The 24,754-nt window shown below is 43.7% G+C and overlaps 1 protein-coding gene across 5 annotated transcripts in view; it reads right to left on the bottom strand.

Moving 5' to 3' along the window:
* EVL (Enah/Vasp-like) overlaps nt 1-24,631 on the bottom strand; it is a 158,975-nt gene extending 134,344 nt beyond the window's left edge. Inside the window, exon 1 of one of the 5 annotated variants that reach the window (XM_074868772.1) lies at nt 24,541-24,631. In XM_074868772.1, coding sequence (XP_074724873.1) covers nt 24,541-24,545 — 5 coding nt within the window. In that variant the 5' untranslated portion in view covers nt 24,546-24,631. Of the gene's footprint in view, nt 1-19,239; nt 19,385-24,540 lie in introns of those variants that run through there. The other 4 variants (XM_074868775.1, XM_074868774.1, XM_074868773.1 and 1 more) reach the window with 4 other exon arrangements.
* Nucleotides 24,632-24,754: the final 123 nt, after the last annotated feature.

Genomic DNA, 24,754 nt, shown 5'->3' with positions numbered 1-24,754 from the left:
TATTTTAGTCTGTGTTTTTATTCATATAAACCATCAGTGATGGAACAAAAGACTGCAGCCACAAACCTCCCCTTCCATGAATGCCAGAACATTTTAAGTAGTTTATCTGCTAGAAATCATTTCCTCTGTAGTCTGTCCCCAACCACTTTAACTCCTTCAGCCCTGAATTCATTGCCATAAATCCTATTTGCAGTGCCATGCGGGCTTTTTAGGGTTTATAGGGTTAACACCAAGAAATCGCAGCAGTGCAACTGAATGAAGCGGGATAAGAGCCAAAGGAGTCATATCTGTGAAATTAAAGAAGGGAGATAGGAATGAGGAAAGTTGAGAATTTCGTGGCATTGCAGTGTGCAAGCAAAGATGCTTCAGCTGCCTAGCAACAGCGCACGCAATCTCCACGGCAACAGCGCAGCGAGCGCTGGGGTCAGAGCATCCCTGCCGCACGCACACCCAGGGGTGACAAACAGGAGCCGAGTTCCCCCAGCCCAGCCGCTGCACCCCTGCGCTGGCCACCCCGCACCAGCAGGACCTGCCCCAGTGCCAGTGGCCGGTGGGGAGAACCGGGAGCGATGAGGCACCCCAGGCTCAGGGGTGAAGTTTGCACCTACTCTACACAGGGCGGTCCCACCGAAGCAGGGCATGGAAGCACATGGGCAGGCTCCTGGAATAGCTCATCCATGGACAACGCATCTGCTCCCCTGAAATTACGTGGCCTGGCAGCATTGCACACCCTGGCTGAGTAAACACAGCTCACAGCAGAGGGGAACAAACCCTGAAACACCAGGAGCCAGAGCTCATCATCCCCATAGAAAGCCCCTTGAAAATGGGGATGTGTAAGAATCACAGGCTGGATGACTGCCATTATCCATTCGCTTAGGGACTGCACGGGTCTTATTCATGGGAGAGCCTGGGGAGACTTTGGCAAGGCTCCTGACAGCCCTGGCTGAACTCGGCACTGTGCTCAGGAGGGACGGGAGGAGGTTTTACCGTGTGGTTGTGCACACACTAGATTAGCCTCAGCATCTCTGCTACAACAGCGCGCAGCCACCTATGGATGCCAGCATAGGTCGGGCAGAGGGGGAACAGGCATTGATTGCCACTCAGCTGCTGGCTAGAGAGCAGATTAAGGGAGAGGATTGCTGGAAATGACGGAGATGCAAATCCTGGGAAATCAACCCCTCAACTGGGAGGGAGAGATTATGGCGCAGTAGGAGAACACACTGCCTGGGAAAGTCTGGAGGCAGCCAATTCAAAGTCACCTCTGAGGCTGCTTCCCACCTTGACTTATCTCTTTCTTTTACTGCTAGGGCTGTTTTCCAGTACAAGAAAACAGTTTCTCACATGGAGGATTTTGGCTGGAGTCTGAAGCATCCAGACCCAACTACAGCTCCTGAGGTTCACCCTGCTCTAGGGCAGTGGCTGCCACACTGGGCTACGCGATTTGGAGACTGGAAAAGCACCCAAAGTACTGCCAGCCACATCTGGACACAGCGATCCGTGACAGGCCACAGTAACTGTGGCATCTGATCCCATGGCTCTGAAAAATATAGGCAGAAAGGGCAAGGCACCCATGGCAAAAAACCAGCACTGGAAACAAAGAAAATCCACATTTATTTGCAACGTGGATTTTTTAATGTAGTAGTGACCTTGGGTTTTGTTTTATTTCCTTTTAAACAAATGTGATGGTGTTAAGTGACAATAAAGGCACGCTGTAGGAACACTAAAACACAAGCAGTCACACCATCTGACAGAAATTAATTATTCCATAAGCATCCAGAAAGAGAAGGACTGTGAGGTAGCTGCTTCTGGCTATAGTCTAATAAAAAATTTAAACTAGCGGAGAGGAGAACAATACAACCGTCAAGAAAGGTCATCTTCCATATTTAGGCTGAACTTCACTAGAAGTATGCTTACTATATACAGTACTCCAGCAGCCAGGCAGGGGTGAGGCAGCCCCCTGCAAGCCAGTATTCTGCTACTGACCTTGTAGGAAACACGTTTTAACCTTCAAAGTCACAGCTAGCTAAGATTCCTCACGGGTGAATGAGGGAAGTCTGAACTTCTGTTTTCTTGTTCACCCCAGTCTTCCTCTAACTTGGGTTCAAGTGGAAGAGGGCTGGTTTTCACTTGAAATGCATTTATTTTTCATGCTAGCTAAAATAAAAACCCTTCTACAGAATTAACAGCAAACATAGTGTACTGTTTCCCCTAAGTATTCACTCCTCTTGAAACAGGGTTGACAAAATCACTGTCTGGTCTTCCAATTTCTTCAATTTCTTAAGAGCCACTATGCAAATAAATAGTCAACTGTTCAAGGCTTCCATCATCAATGGGTTCACTGTGAAGGACTCAAAAGGCAAACATCCTCCAGAAAGCTTTCATATTCAATAGAGGTCAGCTGCTGAAAGGTTTCAGTAGGGTAACTTTTTTTAACTTAATTTTTTTTAGCCAGCACTTTCACACCAGTTCATAGCATTACAGACAGCAAGAGCAGGGCTCCTATCCTGTGAGATATCTGATGGTGTCATTTCTGGTTAATTAATTACCAGGATTCCCATATTAGACAGTAAGATCTGAGACCGTCATGTCATATTGTCAACATGAATAAGGCTCACATGCAATTACCTAAGAGAACTTGCAGTGGCTTCAGGAAGTCACATGAACACATGCAATGGCCAAATACGTAAATAAATGCAGGATTATAATACTTCCTTATGACTTTTTAGCAAAGAAGACTGTAACTTCTCATGCCCTGAGCCAGACTGAACGTCTCGAGAAGCAAACAGAAGGTACATCAGAAACCACAACCAGCAACAAAATATTTTACAAGGAGGAGTTGTTTATTCCCTGCCTGGCTGTATAATCAGTCCAGACCTTTGATGAAAAATGTCCCACACTACCACAAAATCAAATTACATCACAGGAAAGAAAAATGACACTGAACATTGGGTGGGATGATTAATGTAATGAAAACTGCGGGACCCAGATTCCACCTTCTGATCAAAGGCCAGACAGATGTGACAATGAGAGTTCCTTCCCACTGAAGAAGACACACTGAAGGGAGTAGCTTTTGGAAAACAATTTGTAGTTTTAATTCCAGGCTCTAACAAACAATTGAGACTGTGACAGAAGTGGTTATCCTTGATGAAAGCTTGACAAAGAAGCAAAGGCTGCAAAAAAAGCCTGGAAATATGACAAAACAGAATGAGGCAGAGGACAATGGTGAAATTTCTGGCTTTAGCCAGTATTTAAGTGGCATACAAAGGCCTTGTGTTGATACTCTGCCTAAGAACCTAGTTTCCCCAAGAATAACATCTTGCATTATTGATATTCAGTACATCAGTGTATCGGTACTGGTTCTCTTGACCCAAGATTCCACCAAAGCCTTGGCCAGATGCTAGGTGACATTATCCGATCACAAGCAGACTGAGATATTTTAATGAGGTAACTATTTATTCCCCTGATGAAGCAATGAAAAAGCCACTAACAGAGCAGACTTCTGTCATTAAGCCTGTATTATCACTATGCTGAAATGATATTCAGACCACTAAAAAAACCCACAACTGCACTGAAAAATCCAGCACTCACTTCAATTCATGAGGAAGAAAACAGAAAGGAGAAGGGAAATGAGCCAACAAGAGCATATATAATCAGTATACATCCACTGCAGCTCTAACATTTCTGCACAGTGGAGGATGTGGCGATCACAGGCAGCATCCCAGAATATGCTGAAAAATCTCCTTTCAATAGGATTGTCTCTGAGTTCAAAAGTCTTTCTTGGGCTTAAGAAAATAAGATTTAAAAGGATTATTGAAGTAGAAGAAAGAACAGCTACCTTAGTTTGTTCAGGTACTGGGAAAATTGTGGAAATAATTTCAGTGCCCTGAAGTTTACTGAACAATGATATATTCAGTATTAAAGTACCAACTCCAACCTTCAGCTGTTAAAGGGTGGGTGGGGCAGAAATGAATGGGTTTTTTTCCTCTTTTCATCAATGGGATTTCTATTATATGTTGCCTTAAAATATTATGTGAATTTTGATGCGCAAGAATAGTTTCAGACTCCTCCTTTCACTCTCTGGTCTTCAGTTTGACCACTAAGGTTTAATTTTGTGACATTAACCTTCATCAAAAAAATCCTACCCACATTCCCCCCTCATTTATATAGCTTGAAATTATCACAGCACATGAATATCTGCACAGCAAAAATCACTTTTCTCCCTCCCAGATTTGGTCCAAATATGCACCATGCTTTGCAAGTCTCAAGCCTTGGCCTGACCACAGGACGGCTGATGTGAGGTCTTCCCCATGTTTTTGTCCCATGGCTTTACTCTTATCATACTGGGAGTAGCACATACCATTTTCATTAATAAACACTCTGTACCAGGTGCAGACAAGCATACAGCATCTCACAGGGCTGAAACAAGATGTTTTTCCAAAATACAGCCCCATCTGACTTATTTTAATGCTTAAGGGAAGGTGCACTGGAGTCAACTAGAGAGAATGGGATTCTTACTGATTTTCTAATTAGCCCTTGGGGACTGCACCAAGTCACAACTTGCAATCCAACAGAACTGAGCCAGTCACGATGAAAACTAAAAGCTCCATACAGATCATTAAGATATCGATCACTGCAATAGTCAAGTTTAGGACTGTTTGGTGCTGATTGCCATATAAAGCTGAAAATGGAAAACGTCCCTAGCAGTTTACATAGACAAGACATAACAGCCAGCAACAGACAAGGACATTTGAGATAAATGTCAAATTAGTAAAAGGAGAAATATGGTCAAATCACCAAACATCCAAAAACTAAGGTTCAGTCTGTATAGGTTGCAAATGTTAGTTGATCATGACCAAGACTTGTATTCCTGCCTGCTTATGAAAAATGATTTAAAACCATACAAAATCCCTTCCAAGGAAAGGTACAAGGCTATATGAATTTGAAGTGCGAGGCAGTAATGTATTATTTATTCCTAGATAAACAATTATCAACCACAGCTTTCTCAATACAGCACAATTAATTTGAATCACAGTGCACACAGAAGTCCCCATACTAATTATGGATTACGCTGCTTCAATATTCACCTGACAGCCACAGAATCTTATACCTGCTACATCTTTGCTGATTAGTATCTTAATCTGTACAAGCACAGAGCAGAAGATAGGACTCTTTCAGAGAAAATAAAAGGAACTGTAGACTTCCATTTGGAAACTTCCTCCAAGCTAGCTATAATTACTCAGTTTGACTTTTTCCAAGTTGTGAAGGATTAAGTGGGGAAAAAAGAGAAGCGGGAGGCTAAAACTAGACTTGCATTATCACCATTATCAAATGAAATGTCAATGGATATGAAAATAGTATCTGAATAAACCACAGTCATCCACTAAAACACACATTGACATAAAACATTTGGGAAGTATGTGGGTTGTATACATCATAGATCAACAAACACAAACCTGTGTATTTTAGACGTGAATACAAATAAAGGTTTTCACATACCACCATAAACACCCTGACTTCTTGCCATGTTCATGGAAGCCAATGGCCTAGATCTTATAAGCATTTAAATTATACAGTGGCATGTTTGCACTCAAAAGTAGCAGCCAACGTGAACCAAGCAACTTCCCACACACAGATGAGCACATTAATGCCTACTGAACTGGGGACTCATTATCAAGTATATTCACAGGCCAGAAGTTATTCTGCATGGAAAATATCAGTGTCTACTTGACATCTTCTCTGGTAAGCATCAGAAGAGTACTCCTAGTAACTGAGTCTTCTCATACCTCTGCACTCTAATTAAATGGTAGGACGTAGAGAGAAGAAAAATCAAGGTTGAGTTTTATACTTCTGCTTCTATCTGCCAAAAGTAATCTCACCACAGTTGGTAAAACTCCATGGGTACCATGTATCTGTTGAGCAAGCTCTGTGCAGCACAAGATCACAGCACCAAGGTCTTAGGAACTTAGCTTACAGGGATTTTACATAGACATAATGTTAAAGCTTGATCAGACCATGGTCCAGAATTTCTCATGGGACATGCAAGGATTATCCAGTGTAAGGTACTGATGGTAGAGAATTTGCCAAAGCTGAGCTGCACTGATATCACATTAAGATGTACACTGTCCCTGCTTCCAACAAAAAGGGAATAAATTCTTCTTTCCCTTGCAGCTGATGCAAAAGATGTTAGAATAAACATGTGAAGGAATTATTCACTATATACTGTGGAATCCTTTGTTCACAAACAGCTTCTGTCAGCAGGACAGACATAAGATGTGGCAATCTCAGAACTTCATTTGCTCACTCCCATGAGAACATACAAAAGTTCTGATTCTTCCAAGGCTTCAGAGCAGCAGTTTTACACACTAACCCATACAACTGGGGCAGGAGGGAGATGCTAGTGGTGCAATGCCACTGGAGCTGTGCTTCTACCAGAGAAACGGGACACCATAATCACACTGGTCAGGCTCTAGTCTACTCTGTACTGACAGGTCTTGACTCCAGCAAGGCTTCTGACAGTGTCTCCCATCTCATCCTTATAGACACATCCATCACTGTGTAAAATACAGGATGGGGGAGTAAAGAAGACAGTCAGACTCTTCTCAGAGGTGACAGGACAAGAAGCAATGGGCACAAATTTTGCAATACAGGAAATCCAATTCAAACATAAGAAGAAACTTTTCTACCATGAGAGTGGTCAAACAATTGCAGAGGTTGCCAAGAGAGGTTCTTGGGAGATATTCAAAACTCAACTGGACAAGGTCCTGAGCAGGGGGTTGGACTAGATGATCTCCAAACGTCCCTGCCAACCTCCACAACTCTGTGTGATTCTGTGAGCAGGACCTTCCAATCCCTCGGGAATAGCACAGCTTGCTCCCAAAGCGGGCCTGGCTGCTACAGCAGCTGCTGCACAAGAAACATCAGGTCATTCCCACAATCTCTTCCCTTTGTGATAACCCTTCTCACATGGAATTTACTTACTGACAACGCATGCTCCCTAAGTAATATACACATAGTGGAGGAAGATTATACATAATCTTTAACAAGAACCACCAACATATTTAGACCACAACTTTGAGACTTCATGCTGCCTTCTCCCTATAAGGCTGCAGGAAAATTACGGGTGGACATGAGTATATTCTACAACACAGGAGACAACTCAGGGATGCCTTTCTCTGAAATGCATGTGGCTTAGCCACATTGCACTCTGCAAAGGGTCACTGCAGCGAAGGCGTGGGTTTCTGCCAACTTTACCAATTTCTTCACAGCGCATCAGCAAGACCCAATGTTTTTGAGCCAGATATAGCAAGAAGATATATTATATGACATTCCATGGCAAATCAAAACCACAGCAATTGAAGTGGAAAAGTATTGTTTTGAATATCATGTTTGTATCCCTTATTTGTTCTTCACATAAAGAAAGACTGAAGATTGAAAAACTGATTTTTTTTTTTTTTTTTTTTTTAAGAACCTGAGAAATATCACAACTCCTGCTCTTTGCTGCTCCTGCAGGACTCCTTGGAGAGGGTCCACCGGTTTCTTCAGTGAAACATTATTAGGTCTGACACTTTAATTAAAGAAGTGTCAAAATGAACACAAAAATACCTTTTTTACATAAGCTGCATGTTACACTTTAGAATCAAATGCATGTAAATTACAAAAACCGCATCACAGCAGAAGCCTTTCCACAATCCATAGAACTGGACAGCTTTTAGGACACCACATCATCTGAACATCATCAGTTCTCCAGTTTCCAACAGTAGTGGGGATGAGAATCAGTTTCCTAACAAAAGGACGAGCACTAACATCTATAAAGAAGCGAAACAGTAACATGTTTGGGGCACCCTGTTTTGCTTTCTACATCCAGAATTTTCCATATCTCTCCTAATTTTGCTGTGACTTCTTTCATAAGATCCAGATTTCTGAGGTGGTGAATGGAAGAGGGAGGGAAGCCACACTGCTTGCTTCAGGACTGCATAGCAAAGTTACTGATAAAGTCTGAATTCTTATTCTGGCTCTGCCAACTCCCACTCCTCTGCTCAATGCACAGTCTGAACGAGGGAGGTCTCCAACAAATCAAACCATTACTGCAACCTGCTCCAGCAGCCCCCAAGCCCTGGCCATCCACCACAACTGTTCAAGACCCTGTGATGTTTCTTGCAGCCAGAAGAACCAGGAGAGCTCGGGAGGCAAAGCAGAGTAAGAGGTCACGCATACACACTACTTGCCCAGCTATAATTGAATGGCTTATCATTTCTCAACTGAATGATCCCATTTACTCACTTTATCTTTAAAAAAACACCTATTTAGGCTATACAACTGTGATTAACTACCTATGGTAGAGGTAGTAGCATTTTTATAGCCAAGTAAGGAGCAGTAGTACAAATTGCCCTACACTATCATGAATCAAGCTTAATACAACACCTATTGCCTCCCTACCTGTACTGAGTGGGTCCTTTTCATCATTCAGGCTAGACTAGCAGGCAAGCCACACAGAACACATACAGTCCATCTCACAAATTGGTCGCAACCTTGGGAAAAGCAATGGGATACACTTTTGTCCACCTCAAAGCTGCACAAAGGTGTACAGGACCAGGAAAGGACAGAAGGGGAAATCGGGAGTGGGTTTTCCAATCAGAGCAGTCTTAGCTCTAGATCCACTGCCTGGTATTTATACACCAAACCCCAGAGAAACTGCAGCAAACAAAAGCTTTTTCCTCCCAACAGTGCTCACTGCTGAAAAATTGCATAGTCCCGCTGCAGTCCTGCCTGGCATTGCTTGGGGTTCAAACCAGTTGCCTAAACCCAGGTGTCCAAGCACATGTATCAGTGTCTGGCATCCAGGTGGGCTCTGGTATCCCACAGGTCATGGCCATGAACCACACTTCTATCACTTGGGTACTCCAGATTATTTGAAATGGAACAGGGCACCAATTCAGTTTAGACAACTGACTCATGTCTTCGAGAATTAAATATTTATTCATGAGCCAAATCCTACTTCCCTCATCTTTGGAGGCAAAGAGAGGTGAGCATGACCTGACCTCTAACATGAGATACATTTGTCTTTCCAAGTATGAATGACCTCCTGATGGAAATGGCCAGATAAACATCCCAGTCAAATCCTGGCTTAGCTAATTTCTAACGAATGAAGCTACAGAGCAGTCAGTGCATCCCAGTGACCTTGAAAGGGAGACAGAAGTAGCAAGGCGCTGCAAATGAATTCCCAAGACTCATAAAATGAGAGATCATCACAAAACCTCAAATACTATCCAAAACTTATTCCCCTTGCTCGCAAAATTCCTACCTAGTTTCCAGCCACAGACAGGCATCACGCTTCTTCCACATTTTGAACTCACATTTCTATCTCAGAGCACTGCAGATCAGCCTAACCTGATGGCTGCTCCTTCCAGCCTCACATGTCTAGTTGCATTCCTCTTAAGTTATATGCATCTTGCTTTCCCTTTCCCACCCACTGCCATGGGCACTACCACTCGTTGCTACCTCAGGCTGCTATTAGATGAGCACAGTATTAAGTGACATCAGTATTATCAGACAATGTTGGTGCCTGGGAAATACAAGCAGTGCTGGACCCTTGAGCTGTCTCTGCTCCAGGCTTACCACCCCTCCACCTGTCCTTTCTCCAAAGACATGACAGCACAAGCCAAATATTACCTTTGACACTGTAGCTGTGTAGGGCTGAGGACAGAGATCAGCCTCTACAGCTGCCTCCCCACCTCCTCAGAAACAGAAAGGCGCTGGGCAGAGCAGAATGTATGCTGGGTCAGTACGAGCAATGGCAGGTTCAGGAATGGCAAGAACAGGTGAAAGGAAACTAAGGACAGTGGAGGAAAGGATCCGATATTCTGGGGAGAAGGATGTATTGTACCCTTCTAGGGATGTAAAATCTGAAGGATTGGTACTAGTCCTGCAACCAGACTGTGTTGAGCTAACCCTATGTCCCTTGACTTCCCAACCTCTCTAAAAACTATTATTTAGCAGTATTGTTGATGCTCGAGGGTGTCCTTTACGGTATCAGTGTCATGATAGATCCATAAGGCGTTGCTCGTCATTGTGCCCCGGGTCTCCAACGACAGCGTAGCCTGGAGGTCCTTTTCCCTCAGGACTTCACTAAATTGTGCAGCTTAAGTCTCTGCAAAATTTTTATATTCCACTGGTTTATCATATGGACAGGGAATTCAGCAACAGCCACAGTGATTTTTAGCTTATAATCACAACTTTCTTCTCTAATCTGTCTTTCTCTTTCAACTACATGTTCTGAAACCATTTCAAAATGCTGCTGTGATAACCTTCTCTCTCTTTTCTCATTCTCCCCATAAAACTACAAGTCTAAAATGCTTCTGTCTCTGACACCTTCCCTTCAGTTTATTATTTATCTTTATCATGCAGGCTCTTTTATCCCACTGCAGTTCCCAAGGTGTCAGGAACTTAAAGGAAACATTCCCAAGAAGTGTAAGGAACAAAAGGGTGGTGGCAGACCAGATCATTCCTAAACAATCCCACACTTACATAAACAAAAGATAACACTGAACAAATGAGTAGTGAAAAAAAAAAAAAAAAGGTTATAGAGAAGCAATTATAAAAAAACCATACATGAATCTGCTCAGGAACACTGAAATACTAGGAATTTTTTGAAAATCTGCTTTCTTTACATACTTTGGACCAGACAGAGGTCTGGTCCAAAGGGGTCTTTGGCCTCTTTTGACCAACATATTAGGTTCTCCTCCAGCAAACATTCCTGGGGAGGGGAAAAAAGGCACGCAACACTTGCAAGTTATCACTGCACAAACACAGGAGATTCCTCGCTAAGGAACCGTATAAAGGAAACTGTCATGGAGCCAAAATATTCTCTTGTGACAGCCAAGCTTCTTGCAACTTCCCAAATAAGGCCATGACTTTAAAGAGCATGTCTTTTCAAAGCCTCATTGATTTTCATTGCCTCATGAAGAAGCACATTGTTTATGTGTCTGGGTGTGCTGATATTAAAACAGGATGAGATGGGCACAGCTCGGTGGTTTCAGAGCCTGGTTTCCTGACAGAACGAACCAAATAATCACAGGAAGATTCTAGAGGCTGACAGCACCCCTTTGGCCACTTTTTGGAGTGATTCCTTGTGCAAGCTGAAACTAGAAAATGTGAAGGTGCTAACAGGGACAGTCAGCATTTCTTAGTAGTCCGGGGATAGATTTCAAGCAAATTTTGAAGCACAATATTATATTCTTTGCAGCCTCCCAAAGTTCAGAGACTTTTGCAACAAACTTAGGGTTCATGTTAAAGTTCAGGCCAGGTTTCAGGTCATTTCACTATTTTTCAAATACAAGTTTACTCATCTTCAGAGAAATAAAAAAAAAAAAAAAAAGCTATAGAATTAGATCAACTTTGCTGTATTTAGTTCATATTTATTATCCATTCTCCTCCTGAAGCCTCTCCAATAGTTTCAACTTGGGAAGTGGTTGAAAATCATCAGATGTTTCATTTCTGCTACTTATTTTACACTTGAAGCACAGCACTATGAAATCAGAAATTTTTTGCAGAATCCTTTGAAAACAAAGCAAGTCCTTAAAAACACCCTAGGCAAAATTTTGCAGGTCTCAGCCATTCCAGTTATTTCATCTTTGCAATTATAATGTGTCCATTCCTGTAATAATCATACAGCAAAAAATATACTCATAGAACTTTAAAGCCATGGACAGAAGAAGAAGAAAAGAAGTAAAAAAGTAGGTCAGTAGAGCTTGTGTTTATTGAAAGCACAAGCTACTTAGATGATGGCTATTCAGTAGTAGTACTACACAGGCACAAAGGAGAGAAAAAGTCAAAGGAAACCTGTACAAGCCAGAGCCAAGTAACACATGACAGTTGTACCTGAACACCAAGCAGATCACACTTGGTGGTATTTGATTTCAAGCAACTCCAGCAAGACTCGTGACTTCTTCTAGTCCATGCGCTACGTAACCCAACGGAGAGTGAACCTCCAGCATGTGAACACTGCTGGCAGCATGGCGTCTCTTGCACAAAGGGTTGACCTGAGGTGAAATGAGTCAACACCCTCTCCACCTTGCTCACACATTCACTCTCCTGCCTTTACTCTGTGGAGCACCCTGCAGCCACAAACCAGGTCAAAAACTGGCTAATTCAACAGAATTTTCATTGATGAATTTTCATTGGCTGGATTAATGAATCAACAAGACATCCCACAACAAAATGCTCATGAAGTCCCACACAAGGAGAGTGGTGGGAAGGTCCTTCTAGAGCCAGGGGGAATAAACACACAATTACACCAGTTTAGGCATGACTAATAAACTGTCCTGTAGGGTTTATCTACATGAGAAAACTCTAGAAAGGTAATCTGAATTAACATTTCGGTAATGAATCAAACCACATTAGATCCCTGCAGACACACTCATTATTAATTAAATCAACCCTATTTCATATTTAGTATAATTTACTTTGATGTGAATTAAGCTTAATCAAATTAAGGTCACTTGAACGCTGAATCAGAGAATATATACAACGGTTTAATTTAGTTTACCTAATCTACTGTACATTCACATTTTAGGTGATTTGGATTAATTTTCCTTCATGTCCTTGTGCAGACAGCTTTAGAATAGAGAGAGACAGCAGAGGACAGAAAAGATGCTGGAAAACTCCCCCCAGAATCAACAATTTTGAGCTGTCAATTAATTAATTCCCCAGGAAAGGGGTACTAGAAGCTGCTGCACAACCTGCTGAGGACACGCTGGTAGGGCTGCTGCATGCTCACTCTCCATGAAGGCTCTCCCTTGTCTCCTCCATCTTTACTAAAGTTTCTCTGGAGCCCAGAGGCTGGAGAGGGAGAATCAGACCCTGCAAGTCTTCACCTCTCCATCCTCCTGCATTTGCAATACCTGAACAGATGTTGATGGGCCATGGGAAATACATGTCCTGAAGGAATGGAGACAATCCTCAAGGAAGCTGAGCCATTTGATGTGGTTATTTTTTAAATAGCAGGTCACTAAAATATTTGATGTGTTTTGTACTATTAGGAAAACACATCAGTTATCAAAGTTGTTGTTTTTAACAAAATAACAAAAATCATAAAAGCCTGCTTCTTTAGACAGATGTGTTAAAGTCACTTGTCATGTTTATCACAGTTTTAAGGTCTTATTCTCATTTTGCTTACCCTGCTCCAACACTTAAAAAGTCACCACTGAGTCTTCTAGCAAACTCCCTTCACATTCCTCTTACATGACTATGCTTTTTACCATTAAAGAGATTTTTCTGTCTACACAGATGTGTAGACAAATGCACTCTGTTGTATTTAGGGCACTAGTCATCTAATATTTTCTGCAATGCAAGTACCATCTGTGAAGTTGAACTGCGGTTCAGGCGTATCATACTGACATGGGTGTTGGGGAGTCAGAAATGGAAATATAAATTATAATCCCACTGCATTCAAATTGAAGATGAGGACTCTAGCCAGGTCAGGCTTAACCACAGCCTCTAACACCCAAGCATACCTCTCAAATGTTGTTCAGGGAAACTTTAGCTGTGTTGCTTGTTTTGCAGTGTCTACTCGGGATTATCATCTTTTAAGGGTCACAAAAAGCATCCAAAGCTCCAAAGCAAAAGGATCATGAACAGACCCTAATGGCAATAACAGATGACAGCTGGTATCAGGGTGCAACTAAGTCTGTAGTGACAGACTTTGACCAAAATGACAAAGAGATCAAAGACTGGAGACCAGTGTCAAGAATAAGAGGTCACAGAAAGCATTCCTGAGTATGCAAGAAGGACTATTGTTCTAGCAATTTAGCATGGAAATCCTTAGTGAACCACTGGGTTAATCAGACCGTGCAGCGATTTAAATTTTGAGCTCCTGGAAGCATGGAGTCACCACCGAGAGGAGGGTTGGTCACAGAGCATCATTTCCACCTGGGCTGCCCAGATGTGCCCCAGCCTCACCACAGCCTTTCCTCCCACTCCCTGCAGCACCGCTGGCGTGATGCTGACAGACAGCTCCATGGTGAACCAGCTCAGGGGACGGAGCCAGCTGAAAACACCACCACTCTGCTTTCAGACTGGGAGCACAGACTAAACTGGACCCACGCCAGTACTGACACTGGAGCCCCTGCCACGCTCAGGACAGTGGTGACAGCTAAATGCACGATGCGAGGCATTCACCCCGCACACCTCCAAACAGGCTTCGTAGCTTGAGCCATGTCCTTGCGTGCATTTATTGCTCTTACAAACTCATTTCCATCTTCCCTAGCTTGCTGCCTGGCTCAGTCTCTCTGCTATTTCTGTAACACCCACATATTTAATACCATGAAATTTTAAAACAGTATGCTGGCTCAGGTTTTTTGAGATCCTGCAAAGGGGTGCAGTCATGCAGTTGTGGCACTATTTTTGTTTAGCAAGACAGGACAGAAGAGACAAGCAGGTCCTTGCAGCTCATCCTTGGGCAACATCTTGAGGACCACAAAATGAGGGAGCGTTCCCTAGGGTCAACACAACAGGCCCAGTGGGACCCCCCACTACACACACACACATTCCTCAGTAATGCTAAACACTCTGCCCATCTTTCTGTCCACTTTTTATTTCCATTTTTGCTCGTGATCCCCCAAAAGAGAAGGATCCACCTCACCTGCCTCACCCGGACGGCTCCACCAGTCCCAGCCTGCCCCCACCGCCTCTCAGCACATCTGCTCCTTGTACCTCCTGCCTGCCTCCTCTGCTCCCCCAGGGGCACGGGTTCTTTTTGACTTACTGCCAGGTTTTCAGCTAATAATCATTCATTTGGGGGGGGGGTGGAATATTTTAAATAAGAGATGCTTATGTTCCTATTTGTACATGTTAAAAGTGAGGACTTCCATACAGAGGACAGGAATAGGGTAGCTTTTGGCTCCCTTCCTTAAAGCTACAAAATTTCCCCTGCTGAGCTGTGCCCTCAAATGAAGAAGCAAGCCTTCACTGCCCCATAAGACCCCAATCCTGTCAACACTTACGCAGGTATTTGAATTTATTAGTCAGTGGTCTTATCACAATGGTCATTAAGCTCACATACATCAAGGATGCTGGTCCCATTAATGAGGTCAAGAATGTGTACAAGTCTTTTCAAGATTAGGACCTTAATGCCGTAGCATCAGCCGGCTTTCCTCCTGCCTCCAGCATTAGATGTGGGCAGCTGAAATCCTGAGGATGGAGGGGGATGGCTGTCTCCAGGCTGACTTGCAGGTAGAGCAAGGCACTGCTCTGCACTGCTCCTGGGTGCATGATGAGCTAGACAGCTCCGGGGATCACCACTCACCCCGGCAATCTTGGTGGCCATTGTATGTGATTCATATGCTGTGAACAAGTGTTTGACAGCTCAACACCAATTAAAACAAATAAATACAAAGCCAAGAGCCAGCAGGTCAGGCTCTGGGAGGATCCACCACAACACAGGGCTACCAGTGGGGGCACAGGGAGGATCCATCACAACACTGGGCTACCAGTGGAGTCATAAGACGGTGTTGTGAGTTACAGATCACTTTGGTAGCAGCTGACAAAGTGGTACTTCAGTGAACTCCTCTAATGGAAAACACTGCACGTGCTGAAGCGCAATGAAGGGACGTAACTCCTCGTTCTGCCTCCTCACAGATGGTTCTTACTACCAGACAAGAGAAACAACAAACAGGGACAGATATGGGACATTTTATTAAGCATACAGGTAAAATTAGTATGTCTCCATGTTCTCTCTCTTCCGCTTATCTGACTAGTCAAATAAATTAATTGCCTGAGAATAGCAAGGCTGCTTTATTTGGATGATTCAAACCCTTACTTCTCAACGAAACAGATGTGGGATCAAAAATTGACTTAGCTTCACCTAGATGATGTATTTAGTTACTTAATGGAAAGATTAGCATGCAAATGTACTGCAGCACTCAACACTAATTCATGACAAAGTCAGAATATTAAATTTACCTCATTCTGTCAAAATATGCTAGTCCAGTATTTCTCTCATTTTAAATCACAAATCCTTTTCAAAAAGGAATTCACAGATTATCTCAAATCCCAGTGCAGTTTAGCAGCTGAGTACGAGAGTGACAGACAGAACAGAGCCATTTAACAAAATGATGATTTTAGTATCAAAAAACATTTTAACAGGGTAATAAGAACAGTAAGGAGCTAACGGGCATGCGTACATGCATACAAACTGCATGAAAATACGTGCATATGTAGATGATTTTAACTTCCTTTTTTCTGATTTTTAAAATTTTTTTGTCGGTATTTTTTAACTCTCTTCTGATGTCCTCTGGACCACAAACCCCAAGTTGAGTAGCGCTGGTCTATTTAGTGCTGAAGACATATTCCTACTCATCCAGCACACGTGTAACAGACTTATTTCCAAATACAGCTTTTTCACTTGAATTTACTTATTTAAGCTAAGCTTTTATCATGAGCATTCAACAGTCCTGGTTGTGTTTAGCTGTTCCTGCTGCATGTAAACATACACCCATGGAACATCACTGCAACCAATCTCCTGATCTGTGTACAGCTACAAAAAAAAAAAGACACAGCATGCAATTGAAGGGATTATGCTGACCATGGCCCTACTTCTTGCTAATACCATTTCCGTGTATTTTCTAGATCACCTCATTACTGAGGGAGTGGCTTACTGGTGAGGGATAAAGGAAGGAAGTACAGGAAGGAAGCAATGCACATGCTGACAGAAGCAGTGAATGATGGGAAATGGAAAAGAAAGAGGAGAAAGGAATGAGTGGACGGCAATACACAAGGAACTTGGTTACTTTTTGCTTAGCACTTACTATAAATACGTTTGTCATCCTCAAAAATGCTTTTTGAACAGGAGACTCCATTCTAGAAAAGCAAGGACTTCAAAAGGACCAAACTTAAGCATATCCTTAAATCCTGTGCTAGACTGAGTCCCAGCTACTTAATCATCTTAATTCCCTCTCAGGTAAGTATTGTCATCCTCCAGCAGATAAAGAAATGAAGCCAAAAAGGTTAAGAGATTTAGGAGCTGCAGACCAGCTGAGGAAGCACAGTGTATCTGCACCGTGGAGCTCACCACAATGACAAGGACTAGGCCTGAACAGCCTTGCTGCAAAGCCAGATCCCAACCGCTACGTCCTCCTTGCTGGAGCATCTACCCATGCCTGCACCCACAGCACGCTACAATTCCTGGTACTACATTAAACCAAGTTGCTCTACACAGCTTGCTTTTTTTTTTTTTCCCCCCAGTAAATCACAGAAAAACATGTCTATCCATCCTGGCACCTAAGTGAAGCTGGAGAAAGACAGAAGAAAACTATGAGATCTCAAGTTGCAGGAATGACACCTACTGCCTGAGAAATGAATTGCTCACCTAAACAAAATCTGCACTCAACCGCAAAGGACTTCCAGAGAATAAACCAGCACATGGACATGAGCCAGCAACGTGTGCTCACAGCCCAGGAGGCCAACTGTATCCTGGGCTGCATCAAGAGAAGTGTGGCCAGCAGATCAAGGGAGGTGATTCTCCCCCTCTACTCCACTCTCGTGAGACCCGACCTGGAGTACTGTATCCAGCTCTGGGGCCTCCAGTGCAAGAAAGACACGGACCTGTTAGAGTGGGTCCAGAGAATAAAAGGCTCCAGGGAGACCTTAATGCAGACTTCCAGAACCTAAAGGGGGCTTATAAGAAAGATGGAGACTTTTTTACTAGGACCAAAATGCCAGGACAAAGGGCAACGGTTTTAAACTGAAAGAGGGTAGGTTTAGATTAGATATAAGGAAGAAAATATTTACGATGAGGGTGGTGAGACACTGGAATGGGTTGGCCAGAGAGGTTGTGGATGCCCCATCCCTGGACGGGGCTTTGAGCAACCTGATCCTAGTAGAAGATGTCCCTGCCCATGGCAGGGGGTTGGACTAGATGATCTTTAAAGGCCCCAACCAATCCAAACCATTCTGTGACTCTGATTCCATGAAACAGGCCAACCTTGCTGCTGACTATAAGGGTGATTGCATGAAAGCCTGCAGGCAATTTAGGCAGGTGTAGTGATGTGAAGAAAGGTATTGAATTCCTGGTCAACAGTATATATAACTCAGGGGAAAAAACACCTCCATCATGAACTCTGGTGAAAAATACCTTTTTTTGGACAGGGAACATGGCTAGTAGTTAGAAAATGCTCACCCATAGTACCAGCTAGGTTACACAGTTTGTAGCACAAGCAGTGGGGTGCCTGAGTTGGAGGGTCTGCAGTGAATAAGAGGAAGAGCAGGAGTAGCATCTGAGTAGAAGTGAAATTTTAATTTGTAGTTATAGCATTCCGTGGAGAAATGGTTTCATGAGCATTTCTTGTGGTGCCAGGGAGCACTGCCTCAACCTTTCAGCCTCCTGCTTGCTCCTACTCTCTATATATACTCTTTGTGTATGGAAAGTGTGAATTTTCTTTTCTTCTTTGTATGTAAAGACTTCATGATCTGATTCACCCTACCAAACCACAAATGGCTAAGTTGGCACAGCTGAGGGGAGCAGGAATGAGAACGCAGAAGAAACGTATAAACTAACACTGAACTTGAAACAAATGTAAGGCTTGAATGCCTGCATCAGGAAGGAAAATCAGAAGTTTCTGGCCCCCACATGTCTCTCCCACTCCCGGACTGTGAAATACCCAGTGAAATGTAACGCTTCACTACTTGTTGTGATGTTACAGAATGGCACTCTGGATAATCAGAAATGTGCAGGAGGTTTCCAGGCTCAAATTTTTGGTAAGGACTTGCCCAGTCTGTCTCCTCTGATTAATAAAAATAGATATTCTTAACGGTTTTATAACTCTCAAGTGAAGAATAGTTTTGGAAAGACTGTCAATACCATTCTGAGTGTTTGCTTAACACAAAAATGCAAAGTCTCATGGGAAGAAACATTCTGCAGTGCAAAATACCCCAGAAATGAAAAAGACAAAAAAGACCAAATTTAAACTGTTTTCAATTTCACACAGTCACAACCCAGACGGAAATACGCTTTGAGTGTTACTGGGTGATGTGTGAGCACACCCATGAACACAGAGCCATCACCAGGAGAACATGCCAGATGAACCATCAGGTAACTCCACTTCCTACGGTGTAGGCTGGAAACGTCTCCACTAGCCCAGGTACTGAGAAACTGCCTGTCCCTTACACTGCAAAGCTCCCTGTGGGCTAATTAGCCAGGAACAAGGTAGATTAACCCAAGCGAGGCTGTGTGCTGCCATGACTTACACCCTGGGGGCCTCCACGCAGCCTGCCTGAAGGTCTGGTGTCTTCTCCCTGGGCTGCATGATGGCCGCACTCTTGCAGAGACACGGGCTTTACTGGTGTGTGGTTCAAATGCATCTTGGTGGAAGCTCTGAGCTGTAGCAGGGCGGCTTTCGGTCACTTCCCCTCATTACGGCGCATTAGATCAAAAAGCAGATGAAATGGAAGTCTTGAGTAGGTGACTGCAGATGAAATCCGCCTAAGGGCGAACAACGGGGCGAGATGAAGAAACAGTGGCACAGCTACTCCACCTCTCCTCCCTGCTCCTGAGAAACTGAACCTAGGCACAAGGCTAAGAAAAAGGACAGGGGGGGAAGCACTGTGGATCCCTAGTGCTCTGCAATGACTGTTAAGAAAACAGAAAATATATCCAGAAACTCCCCATCCTCTTGTAGGAACAATACCAATGTACACTGGAGCAGTTTTTACTGCTTATCTACTGAAATGAAGGACAATATCGAAACATCAGCTAGTATGTTTTTTTATATGTAAATAGAAAGCAGATGAGATGATACTAAGATTTAGATTCAGCAAAGAAACTTGAAATATCTACAGTGACCTTCTCAGATAATCTATAGCTCACTCAATTTATTTTCATTCTGCAATTATTAGGATTGAACATTAGTCAGGATTCATTTTATTTTGGCAGCAGCTTTAGAAATCTTTCTAGAGAGGTTCAATACTACTCCTTACACAGTGTCCAGAACTGAGAGAAACTATGACAGACAGCAAAATTGCTAACTTGCAAGATATGGGAAATTATTTGAGCCTGAACTGTCTTTGCACTTTTGGGAATATTTTGATGGTTTCTTACAAGAAATACTTACAAATACTTAAATACTCACAAAGAGGGAAGTATTGTACTGCCCAAAGGAAGCACCTAGCCAAGTACAAAGAAAGACTATGCAGACACCTTTAATCACGACACACTTCCACACTTCTAACAAAGCTGTTCTGCATTACGGTGTCTGTTGTCTAACACAGTCTGAGTGATCCAGGAAAGGACAGAAGTGAAATGCCACACAAAATGACAATATTGAGTTAAACAGACCTGCACACACTTGAAAGATTACCTTCAGCCTCGGTTATGCCACTACAAGAACACAAGACAAAAATATTCCAAAGAGGGAATGCACAAAAAGATGTCCACAGTTCATGCTTTATTTTAGAGAGGGGAAAATAAGTTTAAGTATGCAGAATAACAACTAGTATAAAAGAAATACAACTGGCCTGCCTGTTCACATGTCCTGACAGTAGGGCACATTGAAGCAAACCCAGCATCACTCGGTTCCCGATGAGCCACTGCTGCTGCCTTTGCATGGCCATAGCCACTGTGGTGCAACCTTCAGCAGAGGTCCAAAATTTGCTGACAGAGGAGTTTGTCTGCAGCTAGAGCTAAACTACCCCTCTAAAGATCTAAGCTGAGCTAACAAAACCAATTTTCTGTCAGCAGCATAGTATCCACGCTTGGGATTTTGCTGAGGAAACCATGGCAGCCAAAGGGTTGGGTGTTTTCTCATTGAGTCACACTGGCAGAACTGCGTAGCACAGATTCGGCTTGAAAGGTTGCAAACCTAAACATACCCAAAGGCATGACTGTAGAAGGTGGTGTGACAGCTCCCAACCGCCCCCAGGAACCCATAGCCATGCATGCTGCGACACCAAGGCACACAGCAGGAGTCAGAACACGGCAGGACAGAGTTTTTAAATCAAGAAAAAGTTAGCTCAGTTACAAGCATATAGCTCCAGCTCAGAAATCAATTAGTAAGTGGCAAGGTGAAATGAAACTTTATAGACAACTTGATTTTATCACCCATCTCAGGGGATGATACTACTTTCCTGCAAGGAGACAGTACACTGGGCTACACAAGTCACCAGTCCAATGAGGTTGGTAACCCCAATTCTGACAACACTATAAACACAAACAACATGTTCTCTCTAACCTGTTACAGATGTAAACAGAAAGAAACAGTAAAGAAAAAGAAAACTTAGAAAATAACACTGCATACATACACATTTACGCTCCAAGCAAACTAAAAGCATTGGCAAAACTCTCGAGTTACCTCATGAACTGCTTCAAGAATAGAAAATGTGGAGGACAATGAAATGCTCGATACATTGTGTTTATTGGAACAAATTTAAAGACTTTGCTTGCTTATGTCTGAAAACAAAAGGTAAAGAAGAATGAGATATATATATACACTTCCTGTTATTAAAACAGGTTTATGGTATGAATATTCAGTTCTGTTTTTCTCAGGGTGTTGCTCCATCCCTTTAAATTAGGGCTAAATAAAACAGCTTTTTAGGATTTCCAGTTGGCAGCTATACAGAAATGTCAGAACAAAAAGGTTGACTTTAGCTAGAGAACTCTACAAACGTTAAGGCGCTAAGGGACACCATTTTCCCCAGTAACTTCTGTACTGAACTCCCTATCTTCAGTTAGATTAAAGCATGTGTTATCACAAAAGAGTAAGGAGGCATAGTTTTAATCTGAATAATCCTGTTCAGAGGTTGTTTCCATCTCTGGATATTCACTGTATGTTCTGTTTAGCAAAAACAAAGTGCTTAAAGAGGGAGGCTTTCCCCCACGTCACTGCCTCGGGACCGCAGCTCAGACAGCCAACTTACACTCACCACAGTCATGGCAAAGAGAGAGACAGTGAAGATTTTTTTCAGGGATACACCCAAAATGCTATAGCTGGTTTTTATTTTTAAGAACAGAGACCACTGAAACACAGATGCCTTATAAACTACATGTATGACTAAGAAATGCGAGGTTACACCTCTGTTGACAGACTGTCTTGTTTTCATCTACAGCAATATTCATAGATATTTTCCCAAATATGAGCTAATTCTGTTACTTCCCAGAATAAATTAATAACTGCTGTAGAATAACCTCAACATTTGTTGTACTAAAGCAGTATTTTTATATACTAAGAAGTAATAACACCTCTGCACTTTAGCATTTTCCACCCAGGAATCCTAATCCACTTTTGAGACAGAACATCTATTATAATCTGTTTTATTACTGAGACCTGTGGTACACCCACTATACACACACTTTATACCTTTGAAGACATAAAGAACTTATCAAAAAATGGAAACCATCACATAAATGCAATTGTGCAAAGAATAGCACTGTAATTTATTCACCATAAAAAGCAATATAAATAAAACACACATGGCTAAACAAACGTTTTAAGGTTTTTAGTAAATGATTGTATAGCCTGCCAGGCTCTTTTGGAATTGTATAGCCTATATTTATTAAACAAGAATTGTTACTGAAAAAGGTGATTAACAGACATATATTTACTGACAAGTACGATCTAATCAGTAATGTCTGTATATGCAAGGAAAACAATCAGTAATGGAAACCTTTAAAAACAGGAATTTATTAAAAAAAAACCAAAACAAGCGTGTACATTAAAGTATAAAAGTGGTATTAATAAGAAAAGACTCTTTTAAGTGTGATACACCTGCAGATGCCAAGCGTCATTTGGGGAAAACAGGACAGGGCAGCTGTACAAAGAAGCACCCAGCAGCACACACAGACCAACTTCAGTGACAGTTCCCCCACCTAGAGCACACGCAGCCTGGCCGTTAAGTGTCCAACCTAGAGAAGCACCGCACCCATCATCATCTAAAGCCAGGACATGGGGAAGTCCTGAAGCCCCTCCTGGAGGAGCTTTTTCTTTTCATAATGAGCTGTAGCTCACGCCTCCTCTGAAAGTGCCCTAGCTCTCCCGGTGGGGATTACTTGGTACATTATAGTACCCTAATTCACAGTCTTTGTGGGTCTCTCTCTTTCCTGTTACCTCTTCCGATGAAAAGCGCAACCACCAACTGCAGAAGTTCAGGTGGAGCAGGGTACCCTCAGCGGGAGAAACTCTGAATTGTTGCAGCCTTCCAACTAGCCCCATGGTGGCTCCTCGGGGCTGGAAGATGTGCTTATGAGTCAGAAAGTCAGCTTTCCTTATTCAGAGGGGGAAAGCTCTACCAACTGGGCTACTAACTGAACGGGAGGGAGCAAGGGGAAACTTCACTGCCATCTGTTGTGTTTGATGGCTTATCTCTGGAGGTCTCTGAGCCGCATCGTGATCAAACCAGGTGAGACTGATGCAGATACACCTTTTGTGTGAAGACCAGAGGGATTTAGGCCACCAGTTGCATGACACTGCAGGCTCGTGTGCTTTTGGCCCTCCCCAAGAGCTGCCATTCCAAGCAAGTGAAGCAAACTAATGCTAATATAATGACTAAATGAATCAATGCGGCTCCAAGCCTTTGACACACATGACAGTGTCAGGAGTAAATGTAACTGTAAATGCAAGCAAAGGTTTTTAGACGTCCACTGTATTTCCTAGGGGCGATGTCAACCTTGCAATTCAGGGATCAGGCACCACAGAAAGGTATCTGTTATTTCCCTTTTTAAGGTTTGCCAAAGTGGTTTTACTTTGCTAAAGATAATAATTAAGTGGAAAGAATCACTAGTATTAGATGAATCAGAAGCTGGGTTGCTCCCAGATACTGACAGCTCAAGCGAACTCTTGAATAAATGAGGAACGAGAGACGTTTGGAAGAGTATGAACCAAAGCAAATAATGTTTTCCTTCCTTCCCTCCACCAGACACTTATCTGGCTGAAGGAAATATGTGGGTTTTGTTGGGGGTTGTTTGTTTTTTTTCTTTCTTTTCATATTCACAATAGACAAACTGACCTCGGGAAAACTACGAGTTGGAGCACTCGCTGCCTGCCGAGAGAGAGCCCAGGAGAGCAGGCAGGACCTGTGCTGGATGCTCGGGAGCAACCCCATCCCGCCTCCTCTCTCTCGGGAACTCCCCGCTCGCCCCGCACACGGTCCCTCCCGCCGAGGCCACCTGGCCCGCGGCCCAGCTCGCCGTGCCCCCGGGGCTGCCAGCCCGGCCGCGCTGAGCGGGGTCCCGGCCGTACATCGCAGCGCTGTTCCCAAAGCGCTTACAGCCTTTTGTAACCGCCGAGATAATCTGTCATATGGATTTAGGCACTGACAGTCAAACATGCCAAAAATGTCACCACCCACTCGTATTATCCATCCGGCGAAGGACTAGGAAGCGCCGCATTGCTTAACCTCTCCTCCGCCTTCCACTCGCACGGGAAATCCCCACCCCCCACGGCGTGACACCATCACGGGGGGAACCGCGGACACCCCCCCCCCCCGCCCCGGCGGGCTCGGCGGGGCGCCCTGCCCGCGGCGCTCGGCGCTGCGCATCCCCCGCCCGCCCGCACTCACCTCATCTTCCCGGCGGGGCGCGGCGGCGGCGGCCGGGGCCGGGGGCGGGCGGCGGCAGCGGCGGCGGGGGGGGACGGGGGACTCCGGCGGCGGCGCCGCCCCCCTCGCAGCGCCGGGCCCCGCGGCGTTAGCCGGGCAGCGCGGCGGCGGGCAGCCCCTCCGCCGGCCCGGCCATGTTGCCGGCTCCCGCCCGGCCGCGCTGCGTGTCTCCGGG

Source organism: Strix uralensis, chromosome 4 (assembly GCF_047716275.1).
Source record: "Strix uralensis isolate ZFMK-TIS-50842 chromosome 4, bStrUra1, whole genome shotgun sequence".
Lineage (NCBI taxonomy): Eukaryota > Metazoa > Chordata > Aves > Strigiformes > Strigidae > Strix > Strix uralensis.
Note: the sequence above shows the minus strand (reverse complement) of the source record. Positions and strands in the feature narration are given on the sequence as shown.